This window comes from Grampus griseus (genome assembly GCF_964374135.1).
Source record: "Grampus griseus genome assembly, chromosome: 3".
Lineage (NCBI taxonomy): Eukaryota > Metazoa > Chordata > Mammalia > Artiodactyla > Delphinidae > Grampus > Grampus griseus.
The window spans coordinates 31,312,613-31,329,666 of NC_139019.1; the positions used below are offsets into that span (position 1 = coordinate 31,312,613).

At 43.7% G+C, this 17,054-nt stretch overlaps 1 protein-coding gene across 1 annotated transcript in view; it reads left to right on the top strand.

Annotated features, from left to right (window-relative positions):
* The window catches only part of EGFLAM (EGF like, fibronectin type III and laminin G domains), a 170,721-nt gene that overhangs the window by 82,503 nt on the left and 71,164 nt on the right, over positions 1–17,054 (top strand). Inside the window, exon 7 of the mRNA XM_082650903.1 lies at positions 1,761–1,927. Coding sequence (XP_082507029.1) covers positions 1,761–1,927 — 167 coding nt within the window. The remainder of the gene's footprint in view (positions 1–1,760; positions 1,928–17,054) is intronic.

Consider the following 17,054-nt stretch of genomic DNA (forward strand, 5'->3'; position numbering starts at 1 on the left):
TTCCCCCTTATATATTTATAATCTCTATACAAGCCCCAGGAGGTGGGGGCAAAGGGCGCTCCCTCAGCGTGGTGGGGGCAATCCAGGCTCCTGTGCCCTTCGGGACGGCCCTTCTCGAGAAGGTGGTCCCGTCCGCTCCCAGGGCTTCGGCGTCCAGCGCAGGGCATCCGGTGGGGAGGCCTGCTGGTAGAGGTCGATGCGCTGGCTGCGGAAGACTCCACTGTAGGTGGAAGGTGGGACCTTGAGATGGGAATTGAGGCCAGAGAAAGACCTTCCAGCTGGAGGAGTACGTGATGACCCAGGTCCCCCACGGTTGCTGTTCAGTTTTCGATAATCCTGGAATGGATTTAGTTCTACTGGGTGCAGCTCTGCTCGCCCCAAGCTAGGGCCGAAGGGCCTGGCAGGTGAAGGCAGCACCCGCATAGCAGGAGCAAGCGGGCGCCGCACAGCCAGGCTGGGGGGCCGCAGAGCAGGGCCCACAGGTAACAGAGAAAGGGGGGGTCGGGCAGGAGGTGGCGCTGGTGGCAGGGAGCCGCAGTTCACCACAGGCAGCTTGTGAGTCCACCGTGGGGGGAAGCATCTGCTGGGAAGGGGCCCCGTAGGGGAGAAGCCACTTAGGCCGCCAGGTTGCAGAGGAGGAGAATAAAGATCTGAAGGGGATGGCAGATCCTGTCGCACCTGCAGCAAGGGTAGGTCTGGCAAAGGGCTGGGGCAGAAAGCTGGAGGGTGGAGGAAGGAAGGTGGAAGGTAGAGAACTCCTCCAGCTGGCAACTTCCCCAACTCTGTTGCTTGCAGTGTGGAGAAATCCAGAAATTGGCCCTTGACAGCTACCCCAAAGGGCAGTGCCGAGGGGCGGGCTGGGCCTGGGAGGAGGTACGGGGCTGTGATCTGCAAGGGTGCAATGAGGGTGTCCCAGGACAGAAACCTCCGTCGTTGGGGTATAGCTGAGAGCCTGTGGCTCCCCCTGAAACCTGAGAAATGGGAGGCCTGGGGCTGCCATAGAAGACCTCAGGGTGCAAGCCTTGGCCTGATGAGCTGGTCTCTGGGCCACAGTGCCCGGAACCCAGGTGCTTGCATTGTGGCTCAGCTGAGGCAGAAACACTGGGGAGCAGCTCTCAGTCTCGGGTGATGGGAATGGCCTCAGTGACTGATACCCTTAGCTCCTTCTCTGCTTTTAAACTGTCTCCCACCACTAGGCACAAGTCCGAGGCCATGTGAACATTCGGCAAGTTGGCACACTTGTAGTTTTGTGAAGAGTAAGGATGGCCGTGCTACAGAATCTTGTTGGGTTTTCCCATGGCAGTTCACGCAATTAGTCACCCTAGAACATTTATATTTGTTTATTTTGTGAACAGATTGTGAATAGATGGAATCTGTGCTCTCCTGACCCCTGGGAATGGGAACTATCAGGGGAAGGCTTGTTTACGAAACATCTGGAAGGCAGAGTCCCTGAAACCGAATTCCTACGTGGGGATCTTTTTACCACAGTCAAGGCCATGCAAGGAAAAGCGGGTGATCTTTAAACAGTGCTTAAAACTGGCCCTAAAAAGGATCTACTTTCTTTTATTGGCAAGGGCTTAAAAATCATGACCTGGCATTTCAAATCCACATCACTTTTAGATGGGAAATGTTCACTCATTTTGATAAGTCTTGCTTGCAGAATTCAAACGCTGTTAGCTTACATAGCCAGCAAGCTTTCCTTCCCTCTGCTGTAACTGAACTACTGCTTCTCATTCTGTTTTGTTTTTTAATCAACAAAGGCCAGATTTTGACAAGAGTTGGACCTTAATCCAAGAGCAGCTCCAGATGGATTCCATGGTCATCAAGGGCCTCGATCCGGACACCAGCTACCAGTTTGCCGTGAGGGCCGTGAACCCCCACGGTCTCAGCCCCCGTAGTCAGCCCAGTGACACCATCCGAACCGCCCGTGAGTACTGCGGTCCTTCTGAAGGACAGACAGAAGTAGCTGCGTTGCTGGGATTGCCTCCTGAGGACCCACTTGACGGAGGTTGCTTAGCGCCCCGCAAAAGGGCAGTCTGGAAGGGGGTGTCCTCAGCCTTTCCTGCTGTGGTTTTCCCAGGTCTTTGGAAGTTAGAGGCCCTCCACAGGGCCAGGCTGCTTCTTTGTACAGGAGGTCAGCAGAAGGCTTATTTTTGCATTATCCTTAGGGAGTTTGAGGTCAGTTTTCTTTCATGGGTACAAAACAGATCACATACCAAGGTGATGTGCAGCCCCTGCCCCTTTCCATCTTTTGGACAAAATGGGTTCAGCTTAGCATCACAGGAGAAAAAATGCTGCTCCCAGACCCTTCAGGATTATTCTTCACCGGCAAATCAAGGACGCTCAAGTAAAATCAGCCCCTCTGAAGGATGGTGAAGGAGAATCCAAGTTGCTAACATGCCGATGTGTAGCTGGGGGTCTGTAGCATAGGCTCTGTCATAGTGCCTCTCTGGGGGCCTTGGGGAAGCTTGGGCCAGTTCATCAAACCGTCTGGAATTTTGTGAAAAGTCAGATTCAGATTGTGGTCTGGGGTTTCAGAAGCTCCCACACGATTCAAGAACTATATTTCGATTGCTTACTCCACCTTGCCAGTCTGGCTTAGAAACCTTTGTCTTTTGGAAGCGGGAGGTACATGGACACAAACCTAGAACCCAGTGTCGTGGGGAGATCTCAGAACTGAGCTGTTGACACTTCTTTTGTTTGAAAACTGTAATCGTTTCAATTTTGCCAGTAAATTCCTCCAGGTTCTTGTGTCTGAAGAGCCCCACTACCATCCCTGGGTCTCTTCAGCCAGGAAAGGAGCTCTCAGAAAAGAAGCCTACTTAGCACTGCCAGAGGCTTGCCTTGGCCAGCACAGAGCCCTGCGTTCATTGGTTAGCTGATCCTTCTAAACTCCTCCCCTCTGCTTCACAGCAGCCCTACAGCTGACTTCCCTGCCCCCCTGCTGTTTCCAGGGGTGGAGATTCACCAAGTTCCCTAAGTCCTAGGAATTTTGGCTCTTCTAAAACCAGCCCTTACCCTAACCTTGAATGTTAGGACTCCATCCTTCAAATTGAATTGTTGCAGAATATGGGGATGTAGTGAGTCCACACCACCACCACCCCCCCCCCACACACACCTACATACACAGTAACTACCATCACCCAACAATTGTTTCTCCGCTCTTCTTTAGAATTTAGAAGCTACAACTCCCCATTCATGTAGCAAGGGATGAAGCTCCTTCTTTCTAGAAGAAATGTTAACAATTTTATTTCAAATCAAAGGAGGGCCACCTTCCACTCTTGCTGGATGAGATCTACTCTGTAACCTTTGGTTAAGCTTTGTGATGCGTGGCCAAAAAACGGGGCAGCAGTAGCTGAGGCAGGCCTCAGGATCTGACTGTGTTTTGAAACACGTAGTTTGTCTTTTTGTATTATAAACCGAGCAGGCACTCTGTGCTGTGTGCCTACCCACCCTTCCCCAACACTGAACTCCTCCGCTCCCATTTTGTGAGCTGCCCCATGTTCACTTCTTTCCTTCTATCCCCTAGTATCTCCTTCTCCACAGAGGCAAGAAAGTGCAAAAAGGATGAGCTCTAACACCTCAGCTGGCCCTGGACGTAGATGTGGAGACTGGAGTCAGGGGAGGGGGCGTGGAGGGGCATCTCTTGAACTTTTTTTCTTTTTAAACTGAAACACTAGTCTGGTCTTGGAGTTTCTGAGAATTATTTCCCCTTTGGTAGATGCCAGCTCTGTGAATTAAGTGGGATAAGGTATGTGAAAGTGCTTTTCAGATATGTAACATGTTGTTCCAGTTGGTCTCCTTGGTGAAGTAAAATTTATCCTTTCAAAGTAATTGTGTGCAGGGGCTGTGGCTGATTCAGTGAAAACTCTCAATTATGAAATATTCTTAAATAAGTCAAATTTAACTGTTTATATATATATATGGTTACTCAAATCAGGGTAACAGAAATAGAATTTATTAGATAGCCTGTTTCATGAATATATAAGAATGTGCTGTCATTGGTATTTCCATTGTGATTTTTTTGGCCATGATCATTTCTAATGTTTTAGAAAAACCTGCATTCTGGCAAGTTCACACTTATTCTGCTCTTTGTCTAGACTATTATTCTACCTCCAAAACCCACTTTCCCGTATATAAAAATGCCTAATTACCAAATAGCCCTTATTGGAATTATAATAAATTCTGAACATCAGAGCTACCGTTGGGAAAGGCTCCTACGAGCCGACCGCATCTCAAGCACTTACCTAGGAAACCCCATATTAATCCTTACAAAACCCCTGTGCCAGAGGAATTGTATCCCTTTTTTTAAAAAATAGATTTTTAAAAATTGAGTCTTTGAAAGATTACATATTTTCCCAAGAATAGTCATTGTAAAGGCAGGATTTGAACTTGGGTTTGGCTGACTGCTAAACCACTTCCCTGAGTGAGGTTCAAATTAAAGAATGTTCTTCTTCTAGTGCGACATGGCATGAGAAAGGTAAGGTTCGCAGTGAAATAAAGTACAGGGGACAGTCCTTGTAGAATCTATGGACTAAGGAAGTTCTGACAGCACAGAACAAGAATTTTAAGAATTTTTTTTCTTTTAAAGCCTGTAAGGCCTATTGCACCTACCAAAAGGTGAGTAAAACATACTTACAGGTCTGAAATGCTACCAGCAAGCATCAGTATAGCCCTGGTGGTTTACAGCTGGTAGCCCTTGTGATCGGTTAGACCCAAGCCAAGAAGTTGTGAAATATTTTGAACATTTCCTGAAGGAATTTGTGAGATGAGTATTTCTACATGTTGGGCTCCCCCTTTCTCCTAATTCCTACTCCTCCCAACCTCCGGGTCCTTCCTTCATGGATGTTTTGTGGGTTGATGCTCCCTGAACCGTGAACCTCAGGACAGTTGTCAAGTGTACTACCAAGGTGCAGCGGGCTCGATGGGAACCCTCGGATCGCACCCCAGACACTGCCGCTCGCTGAGCTCCTCCGTCACCTGTTTTAGACTTGCATCCACCTCCTTTCATAAAAAATATAACACATTGCCTCTAGTTACTCACAGAGCATTGACTTCCCCTGGACCTATTAGCGCCCGACCCTGTTAGCAGACCTCGGGTGCTCTGTGTCTGTAGTTACTGAAAGCCAGGGCCCAGCGTTTTCCTTAATTGGTGCTCAGCCTGAGTGAGGAAGAGGGTTTTGATGGCTTCGCCGGGGAATTGTGAGGTGTGTTCAATGTCCACATCTTACCTCAGCTCCATAACCTTACAGGTAGAAAAGGAAGGAAAAATGAAGATGTTTTAGTGTCCAGATCCTCTGCTGAGAACTAGATCATTTCAGACCTTGACTAATAAAGACGCTACCCTGTATTGACTCCCATCCTCTCAGCAGAGATTTTCCACACATGTCAGCACCTCTTCTCTTCCTCTAAGGAAACACGGGAAAGACAAAGATCACGATTCCTCATTCTTTACCCCATTCTACTCTACTTTTTTTCTTCCAGAAAGAAATGCCAACAACATTATCATTTGCCTATTATTCCATGGCATTCTGTTTTCCCTTGGTTGATCTTATAAATTAGCCAATCAGAACGGGACTGGTGGAGCCTCACGAACACAGGGGCACATGTGGCTTTGTAGTAAGACACGTATTCGCCCCGTCTGGTGGTCACTTATCCTCTGGGATCCAAGCTTATCTTGATCAAGAAGGATGGAACAAGTAATAAGGGATATGAATTGTAAATAATAGAAATGGCAGAAGTCATGTGTTTTCTTTCTTTTTCCCAAAAACAAATGAAATGAAATGAAAAATCACTCATATGTGTAACCCACTCTAGGATTATATAACCTTCCCTGGGTATGGAACTTGGTCCTACACCCTAAAGCATTTAATTTCTCGTGTTCTAGCCTCATGATATAAGCAGAGAAAGAACCAGTAAGTTTTTCACTGAAGTGAAATTGGTATCCTCAGGGAAGTCCCCAGTAGAAGGTGTTCTTTTGTTCCCAGCAAAAGTCATTTTGCTCCTTTCTGCCTGAGGGCTTTTGTACTTGCTGTTTCCTCTACTTGGAACTCTCTCTCCCCAATCTTTCTATGTCCCTATGACCTCCCTCCCTTTCTTCTTTTATATCATAGCTCAGATGTCACTTCCCCAGACAGGCTCCCCTAAACTTCACACAGTGTCTCCTCAGCCCATTCCCAGCTTTGCTATGGCCCTTTCACTGCCTGAAACTCTTTACTTATCTGTCTCCCCCCTTCAGTATAAGCTCCATACTGGAGTTGGATCGACTCATTCAAGGTTGTGCTCCTAACACCCTGTACAAAGTAGGCTCTCAATAAAATATTGATTGAGTACATGAATGACTGAATGAGACTTCACAAGCCAAGAACCTGTGACTACTTTGGTGGCTGGATAACTTTCTACTGCTACTGTCTGGGAAATTTGAAGAGAAGATGTGAGGAGAAAGTTGGTCTAGAGACCCACCAGGCCAAAATTAGATTTGCCCATTGGCAAGGTTTATAGGCAAAGTCGAGCTCCCAGAATTGCAATGAGACACAAGTAAGAACAAATTAGAGTGAAAGAGGGAGGGAAGAAGGAAGGAAGGAAGGAAGGAAGGAAGGAAAGGAGGGAGGGAGGGAAGGAGAAAGCAAACACAGGGAGTTTAAGTTCAAGGCAGTAAGGATGGAAAAGAGGCCTTTGAGAGAGCTTTCAGTGATCAATAGAGTTCCATTTGCTAAAAGGAGGTTGAGAAAGGGAAAGACATTTCCCAACTCTTTCGAATCAAGCCCTTATTTTACCACTGTGTTCTTTTTTTAAAAATTTTTCCATTATGAATTATGATCATTTTTATAATTGAAAAGATGATGGATCTGAAGACTTAGGAAGCTGGTTAAGGATATTATTACACTGATATTTTCCATTTTCCTATTAGCAGTAAATTTTTGAAACCCTTATTTCTTTTTGAATTTTATTTTTTTTTTATACAGCAGGTCCTTATTAGTCATCAATTTTATACACATCAGTGTATACATGTCAATCCCAATTGCCCAATTCATCACACCACCACCACCACCCACAGCTGCTTTCCCCCTTGGTGTCCATAGGTTTGTTCGCTATATCTGTGTCTCAATTTCTGCCCTGCAAAACGGTTCATCTGTACCATTTTTCTAGGTTCCACATATATGCGTTAATATTTGTTTTTGTCTTTCTGACTTAATTCACTCTGTATGACAGTCTCTATATCCATCCACATCTCTACAAATGATCCAATTTTGTTTCTTTTTATGGCTGAGGAATATTCCATTGTATATATGTACCACATCTTCTTTATCCATTCGTCTGTCGATGGGCATTTAGGTTGCTTCCATGACCTGGCTATTGTAAATAGTGCTGCAATAAACATTGGGGTGCATGTGTCTTTTTGAATTATGGTTTTCTCTGGGTATATGCCCAGTAGTGGGATTGCTGGATCATATGGTAGTTCTATTTTTAGTTTTTTAAGGAACCTGCATACTGTTCTCCATAGTGGCTGTATCAATTTACATTCCCACCAACAGTGCAAGAGGGTTCCCTTTTCTCCACACCCTCTCCAGCATTTGTTGTTTGTAGATTTTCTGATGATGCCCATTCTAACCAGTGTGAACTGATACCTCATTGTAGTTTTGATTTGCATTTCTCTAATAATTAGTGATGTTGAGCAGCTTTTCATGTTCTTCTTGGCCATCTGTATGTCTTCTTTGGAGAAATGTCTATTTAGGTCTTCTGCCAATTTTTTGATTGGGTTGTTTGCTTTTTTAATATTGAGCTGCATGAGCTGTTTATATATTTTGGTGATGAATCCTTTGTCCATTGATTCATTTGCAAATATTTTCTCCCATTCTGAGGGTTTTCTTTTTGTCTTGTTTGTAGTTTCCTTTGCTTTGCAAAAGCTTTTACATTTCATTAGGTCCCATTTGTTTATTTTTGTTTTTATTTCCACTACTCTAGTAGGTGGATCAAAAAAGATCTTGCTGTGATTTATGTCAAAGAGTGTTCTTTCTCTGTTTTCCTCTAAGAGTTTTATAGTGTCCAGGCTTACATTTAGGTCTCTAATCCATTTTGAGTTTATTTTTGTGTATGGTGTTAGGGAGTGTTCTAATTTCATTCTTTTACATGTAGCTGTCTAGTTTTCCCAGCACCACTTATTGAAGAGACTGTCTTTTCTCCATTGTATATCTTTGCTTCCTTTGTCATAGATTAGTTGACCATAGGTGCATGGGTTTATCTCTGGGCTTTCTATCCTGTTCCATTGATCTATGTTTCTGTTTTTGTGCCAGTACCATATTGTCTTGATTACTGTAGCTTTGTAGTATAGTCTGAAGTCAGGGAGTCTGATTCCTCCAGCTCCGTATTTTTTCCCTCGAGACTGCTTTGACTCTTTGGGGTCTTTTGTGTCGCCATACAAATTTTAAGATTTTTTGTTCTAGTTCTGTAAAAAAAATGCCATTGTTAATTTGATAAGGATTACATTCAATCTGTAGATTGCTTTGGGTAGTATAGTCATTTTCACAATATTGATTCTTCCAATCCAAGAACATGGTATATCTCTCCTTCTGTTTGTATCATCTTTACTTTCTTTCATCAGTGTCTTATAGTTTTCTGCATACAGGTCTTTTGTTTCCCTAGGTAGGTTTATTCCTAGGTATTTTCTTCTTTTTGTTGCAATGGTAAATGTACTCCTGTGTTCTTTCTTGATCATTAGAATAAACTTTAACATTTCCATGCTAAGTTAGAGTACATTTTCCCTCTGGTCCTCATGAGTCTAATTATGGTCTCAGATCCTTAGAGATTGTGTAGGGAGGTACGAGAGGTGTTTGGTTGGAGTTTGGTCTTTGACCTACTCTTCTCCCCACAATCCATTTTCTTCAACAGTTTCTGAAACTTCCTCTTCTGCTGAGCTGAGACAACCCTCCTTGACCCCAATCAATCAAATTTCTACAATAAACCTGATTCCATGATGTTCTTTGCCTCCCCCACTACCCCATCCCCCTTTTCTTGTCTCTGCGGTCCTGCTTACTCAGACATTGCTCTGTTCAGCTGTTGTTGGGTGTGTATCTGTTTATGTCCTTTTGTCATACAAGTGTCCATGTGTGAATCTGACCTAGTTTTGCTCTGAGATTTGGACCCTTGTTTTAAATTGCCTGCCTCTCCAGAGACCAGCTTGGCGTGGCTGGGTCTCCTGGTTTCTCATATGTGTAGCCACAAAATAGATTTCCTTTATCCCCAGTCACTAGGAAGGGCCCCTATTTGGTGGCAGTGCCCTGAACTGCCTGCAGCTGTGAGCAGAGGAGAAGCAAGTGGGGGCAGAAGGCAGTGGCATCCCTAGGGGTGGGAGGAACATTCAGGCAGGGACTGGAAGTAGCTTCTTCCAAAATCCCCGTGACTTATCATCACCCTCCTGCAGCTTCCATACAACCTGCTGCCTCCTTTGGTCCATGTCTGTGGAAAGTCCTCGGCAACCCTTGAAACCTTCTTACTGCCCCCAAACACAGTACCTTTGGACAGGGCAGAATCTGGCAGCCATGGCTGCGCCTGGAGAGCTGTCTTCTTGGACAGACACAAAGGGATAATAACCTTGTTGTGAGACCTTCTTGGAAAGTCACTTAATCTCCCTGGGCCTCAGTATCCTCATCTCTAAAATGGGCACAGTAATGTCTGAGGCAGGTGATATTTTCTACTTCTCAAGATTATTTTGAGGAAAATACATGTGAAACAGAGATTATGATGTCAGTCCACTTTTCAAGATGGAGAGGTTGATACTCGTTTCCTCACATAGTTACTGAAGGATGGTATAATTGACCTGGGTGACCACCAGATGGTCTATTGCTTTTTCTTTATGACTCTGTGCCCTGAGCTGTGCTCTTGGGACTTGAAGTCATTAGAATGTTAGATTTTAGGAGCCAAGGGTCAGGAGCGAAAACTTCCCTGACAGAAGTGGAAGAACAGAAGAGACCACATGAGTTAAGTCAAGCAGAATCATTAGGATGGCTTTTGGTTGGTTGGTTAGTTTTAAAAGACTGCAGATTTAGAAAATATCAGAGAATTAAAACTGCTATAGGCACAATGAACTACACTAACAATATAATTTCACGTCTCTCACCACTCAAGCACATCCTGGATTCAGGCAAAGAGAAAAACAAAACCCTGCAGTTATAGTACTGTACCTCTAGTTTTTGTTTGTTTGATTTTAACCTTCCAAAAACTAGACTTTTACTTAGACAGGGTCAGCAGCTTTTTCTGCAAAGTGCAAGATAGTAAATATTTTGGGACCTTTGTGTCACCTTTGCTGTTGTAGCGTGAAAGCAGCCATAGACAATAAATAATGTGTGTGACTGTGTTCCAATAAAACTTTATCAATGGACACAAAAAGTTACATTTCATATAATTTCTACGTGTCACAAAGGATGATTCCCTTTTTAACCTTTTTCAGCTATTTAAGAATATAAAAACCCTTCTTAACTTGTATACTGTTAAAAATGATTAAAGAAGACAATTTAGGTAATACAAACAAACTTAAACATTTCATGAAGTAAGCAGTGTCTATTCTCAAAGGACCAGAGGACTGCAAAATGAGGCAGGAGGCGGGAAGCTTTTATAGGATAAAGAATGAGGAACAAGGAAGAAAAAAGCAGAAAATGAAGAGAGAAGAAGGACATGAGTACAGAGCTCAGAGTTGCCTTGGCATTTGGAGACTGGCTGACTGGATACAGACAGATCTTGAGACACTGCTGGTTGGGTTCCAGACCATCATGGTAAAGCAAGGAATCACGATAACTCGAGTCACAGGAATCTTTTGGTTTCCCAGTGCATATAAAAGTTATGTTTACACAATATGGTAATCTATTAAGTATGCAAAGGCATTATCTCTTAAAAAAACAATTTAAGTACCTTAATTAAAAAATACTTTACTGTTAAAAAATGCTAGTCATCAATTTGAGCCTGCAGTGAGCTGTAATCTTTCTGCTGGTGAAGGGTCTTGCCTCGGTGTTGATGGCTGCTGACTGATCAGGCTGGTGGTGGCTGAGGCAATGTCTTAACATAAGACACAATGAAGTTTGCAGCATTGATTGACTGTTCTTTTCACGGTCGATTTCTCTGTAGCATGCAAAGCCATGTGATGGCATTTTACCCACAGCAGAACTTCTTTCAAAATTGGAGTCAATCCTCTCAAACCCTGCTGCTACTTTATCAGCTAAGTTTATGTAATATTTAAAAAATTTTAAACATCTTTATTGGAGTATAATTGCTTTACAATGGTGTGCTAGTTTCTGCTGTATAACAAAGTGAATCAGCTGTACGTATCCATATATCCCCATATCTCCTCCCTCTTGCATCTCCCTCCCACCCTCCCTAGCCCACCCCTCTAGGTGGTCACAAAGCACAGAGCTGATCTCCCTGTGCTATGCAGCTGCTTCCCACTAGCTATCTGTTTTACATTTGGTAGTGTATATATGTCCATGTCACTCTCTCACTTTGTCCCAGCTTACCCTTCCCCCTCCCTGTGTCCTCAAGTTCATTCTCTACATCTGCATCTTTATTCCTGTCCTTCCCCTAAGTTCTTCAGAACCTTTTTTTTTTTTTTTTTTAGATTCCATATATATGTGTCAGCATATGGTATGTTTTTCTCTTTCTGACGTACTTCACTCTGCATGACACACTCTGGGTCCATCCACTTCACTACAAATAACTCAATTTTGTTTCTTTTTATGGCAGAGTAATATTCCATTGTATATATGTGCCACATCTTCTTTATCCATTCATCTGCTGATTCTTTGTTGTCATTTCAACAATTTTCACAGCATCTTCATCAGGAATAGATTCCATCTCAAGAAATCACTTTCTTTGTTCATCCATAAGAAGCAACTCCTCATCAGTTAAAAGTTTTATCATGAGACTGCAGTAATTTAGTCACATCTTCAGGCTCTACATCTAATTCTAGTTCTCTTGCTAATTTTACCACTTCTGCATTTACTTCCTCCACCGAAGTCTTGAACCCCTCAAAGTCATCCATGAGGGTTGGAATCAACTTCTTCCAAACTCCTGTGAATGTGGATAGTTCGACCTCTTCCCATGAATCATGAATGTTCTTAATGACATCTAGGGTGGTGAATCTTTTCTAGAAGGTTTTCAATTTACTTTGCCCAGATCCATCAGAGAAATCACTATCTATGGCAGGTAGAGCCTCACAATATGTATTTCTTAAATAATAAAACAAGTCAAAGTAACTTTTTAATCCATGGGCTGCAGAATGAATGCTATGTTAGCAGGCATGAAACAACATTAATCTTTTTTTTTTAATAAAGAGACAATGAAATGTATTGATTGTTAGGAATGAAATAAATAGGGAGGGAGGTGCCACTGTGTTATGTAAATTGCCCACCACTCTATACACTAGCAGCAGCTCTCCAGTTCAGGGTTTGTGCTTGTTTGTATTCACAGATGTGCCTATATTGTGTCTTTTCTAATACTTTGTCATCCCATGACTTTGAGCTTGTAAATGGCTTCCTGTGTTCCTTAGGATGAGACGAGAACTGCTTAAAATCATGTACAAACCTGACTGGACAGACCCGCACTTATCCCCAACCCCCCAGTCCAGTTCACACTATTTTGGAAACAACATTAATCTTGTCCATCTCCATCAGAGCTCTTGGGTGACCAGGTGCATTGTCAGTGAGCAGTAATATTTTGAAAGGAATCTTTTTTTTTTTTTTTCTTCTGAGCAGTAAGTCTCAACAGTGGGCTTAAAATATTTAGTAAACCATGTTGTCAGCAGATGTGCTGTCATCTGGGCTTTGTTGTTCCATTTATAGAGCACAGGCAGAGTTGATTCAGCACAATTCTTAAGGGCCCTAGGATTTTCAGAATGATAAATGAGCATCGGCTTCAACTTCAAGTCACCAGCTGCATTAACCCCTAAAAAGAGAGTCAGCCTGCCCTTTGAAGCTTTGAAGCCAGGCATTGACTTCTCTTCTCTAGCTATGAAGCTCCTAGATGGCATCTTCTTCCAATATAAGGCTGTTTCGTCTACATTGAGTATCTGTTGCTTAGCGTAGCCACCTTCATTAATGACCTGAGCTAGATCTTCTGGATAACTTGCTGCAGCTTCTATATCAACACCTGCTGCTTCACCTTGCACTTTGATGTTATGGAGACGGCTTCTTTCTGTAAACCTCATGAACTAACCTCTGCTATCTTCAGATTTTTCTTCTGCAGCTTCCTCACCTCTCAGCCTTGTTCTGGATTCGGCTTTGACCTAAGGGAATGTTGTGGCTGGTTTGATCTTCTCTCCAGACCACTAGAACTTTCTCCACATCAGCAATAACACTGTTTTGCTTTATCATTTGTGTGTTCATTGGAGTAGCACTTTTAATGTCCTTCAAGAACTTTTCTTTTGATTCACAACTTGGCTGCCCGTTTGGCACAAGAGGCCTGGCTTTGGGCTTATCGCAGCTTTAGACATGGCTTTCTCACTAAGCTCAATCATTTCTAGCTTTTGATTTAAAGTGAGAGACATGTGACTCTTCCTTTCACTTCAACACTTTGAGACTATTGTAGGTTTATTAATTGGCCTAATCTCCCTGTTGTGTCTCGGGAAATAGGGAGGCTGAGGGAAAGGAGAGAGATGGGGGAACAGCTGGTCAGTGGAGCAGTCAGAACACACACATCTATTGATTATGTTCACCGTCTTACATGGGCACAATTCGTGACCACCCCCCATTACAATAGTAACATCAAAGACCACTGATCACCATAACAAGTATAATAATAATGAAAAACTTTAAAAGATTGCAAGATATGTCAAAATGTGACACAGAGATACGAAGTGAGAAAATGCTGTTGGAAAAATGGTGGCAATAGACTTGCTCGGCGCAGGGTTGCCACAAACCTTCAATTTGTAAAAAATGCAATATCTGCAAAATGCAGTAAAGTGAAGCACAACAAAGCGAGGTGTGCCTGTAGGCTGTATTTTTGGTTGAGTGGAACATTTTCAGGGACATGAAAGTTTTGGTTTACTGATGTGGCAACCCTGGCAGAAGCGGCTTCATCTTGGGCCTAGAAATGAATATATTTCACCAGGTACGAGAACAGGTGGTCTTCCAGATTTGGCCTGTGAGATGTAGTTTGTTGACCTCTGTAGTACATGGCTGGGGCTTATCTCCCAAATTTTAGGAGATTCTCCAGGAAGTCTGGGAAATCCTCTCTTTGGTAGTAATTTTGTCAAAATTGGAAGGAATCAATTAGTGCATACTAAGGAAATCGTCCCCTTAACAGAAATCCCTGCCATTTAATTTTCACATGAATGTTCTGAAATAAATAAGAGACCTGGAGAGCCTGCAACCTAACTATATTCAGACAGGTTTGTACTGCTGTTAACAGAGAGAGAGAGAGGAGAGAGAAGAGGCATTGCTTGGTGTTACTCCAGGGGCTTGGGCTGGGCCTGTAAATTGGCGAGCTTCGTGGATTTGTAAATCTTTAGAACGTAAGATGAAAAAGCGAACAGGAAGAGGAAGAAGTCATTTGGTTCACTCCTCGCCTGATCTGCATTTTAAATGTGCAGTTTGTGCATATGCATAATTTCAAGTGTGACTTTACACTCAGGTGCCCTCCAAGGGAACCGCTCCATTGACTTGCTGACGCCACGATGCCGGTAACGCTGAGGAACACTCATTAGTGCAACTTTATTGGTTCTAAAGGGAATGGTTCGCTTCGCTGCTTAAATACCTGCTACCTATTAATTGCTCTTCTGAGACCTTTATACATCCTGCGTTACCATACGTTTACTTATCATCGTTGCACCGATATCTTACCGCCTCTGGTAAAAATCTTTCGTATGGATGAAAGACTAAAACAAATGATAGGAAAACGTAATTTTCTAAAGAAATGGCACTCACGGTGCTCTAGTTTCAACTGGAGCATCTCTTTGATCGGTCAGTTAGTGTTTCACAGCCACACGGTGAATATGCTATTTATTCACTCCATCTCAATGGATTTTTAAACGTTAGTATATTGAAGTAATACGCAAATGTTCTTAACTATTTTTCCTTTTGTTTCCTCCTACTTGCTTATTATTCATTTTGTTCTCCTTCCTTTATACTCATCATTTCATGGTTAATCTTTTCTGCTCTTTGGAGCACTTCTTGCTCGTCCACAATTCTCCATTGGGATTGTTTCTTAGCATCTAAATCCCTGAGTCACTTAGGTGCTCTGATGAGGAAGGAGGGCTGCATTCGTGGTTTGGCACAGAGAAGGGGGTGTAGGAAATCAGCTTGACCCAGTGACAGACGTGTGGGAGGGACACCGTGCACACTGGCTGAGTCTGGTGGATCTCGTCTGATTATGCAACCACATAGGAAACAGATTTGTGCAAGTAAGAAGCAACGAAGGGAGAAGAGGTGACTTTTCTCATGATCTCAGGTGTCACGAGGCTCCCAGCGGGGAGCAGGGGCTCATGCAGTTTGGTAATTTGAAGTGAGTTTAGCGAAGGGACTATTTGCAAAAGTTTGAGTAGGTGTAAGGAAACCAAGAGGGGGCAATTCAGTGTCTGGAGACAGACAGGGAGGGCAAGTGCTGCGACCTTCACACACGTGTCCCGTGACAACCACCTAGGGAGGAAGTAGGAGGACCAACACTCTGACTCTTTTCCTCCCTCCTTCACTCCCCTCCTGGGGCCTCTGGCTGGGCAGACACAGTAGGAAGCTAGACAAGTCTGTCTCCCAGGGCCCAGGGCAGAGGTGGATCAGAGAGAGGAATCTCCCATAAGAAGTAATAGGATCATCTCCCATAATAAAACGATGGTGCCTTTTGGTGGATTGCAAGAATATTGATTATCTTTGGTCTTTCGCTCTCAGAGAGCACAGATCTTATCTCGTTCATCTTTGCCTATTTAGCTTTGTTGACTGAAAAAAAAAATGTACAACGTGAGAGTTATGAGTTAAGTTTTATTTGGGGCAAAGTGAGGACTATAGCCTGGGAGACAGCATTTCAGATAACTCTGAGAAACTGCTCCAAAGAGGTAAGCGGGGGAGGTCAGTATACATGTGATTCTGGTGAAGGGGGAGTACATGCAGTCAAGCGCGTACTTTTTGCAGAAGGCTACTGCTAACCTCATGAAGGCTACTGCTGGTCACGAGGAGCAGACGTCACCTTGAAGGGTTTTCGTGCTTTTCTAGATACGAGGAGATGCAAGAATGGGGCACATCAAATTTTCTCCTGAGAATATCTAACTAACTGAAGGCCTTTTCTGCCAGGTTTTCCCGGAGCACAGAGTGCCTCATTCCTGATCTCCAGCCTGAACTCCTTTCAGGAGTTGTTGAAGGTCAGAGGCTGCAGCGGCTCGTGATTTAATCCTCGTAGAGGTAGATGGCAAGTGCCAATTCGTAGCTGGCAACTTATTTCCTTGAACATAGGAGATGATGAGGTCTCACAGCTAATATTCGTTTACTGAGGGTTTGTAAACTCATGGAGCTGGAAAGGACCACATCCACATTCAACACATGAGGGAACTGAGGCCCAGAACACCCCGGCAGCCCTCTCAAGGTCACTCAGTGGAAGATCCTGGACAAGAACCCAGTTTGGTGATCACTTTGTTTTCAACTTGATTCCTAATGTTAGTGGGATTCCTATTTTCTAAAGAATCAGTTTCTCAAGTTATTTTATGATATCTCCGTTTCCTCTTTCAAACAAATATTTCATGCCCACTCTGTGCCAGGTACTGTTTCAGATGCTGGGGATTCAGCCGTGAACAAAGCAGACAAAAGGAATCCCTGACCTCACAGACCTTACGTTCTAGTCAGGGCAGACGGAAGGTGAACAGATAACGTTAAACATGTAAATAGTGTGTCAGGTGGTGAAAGGGCCGTGGAGAATAACGAAACAAGGAAGGGGATGGGCAGTCAGAGAAAGCCTCCTGAGAAGGTGACATCTGAGTAAGGACGGGGTGATAAACCTGGATCGATAGATCTATCATCTGTCCATCCACCCGGGGGGAGAGCTCTCCAGCTAAACGCTGAGGCCTCGTTACAGGAGCATCCCGGGCT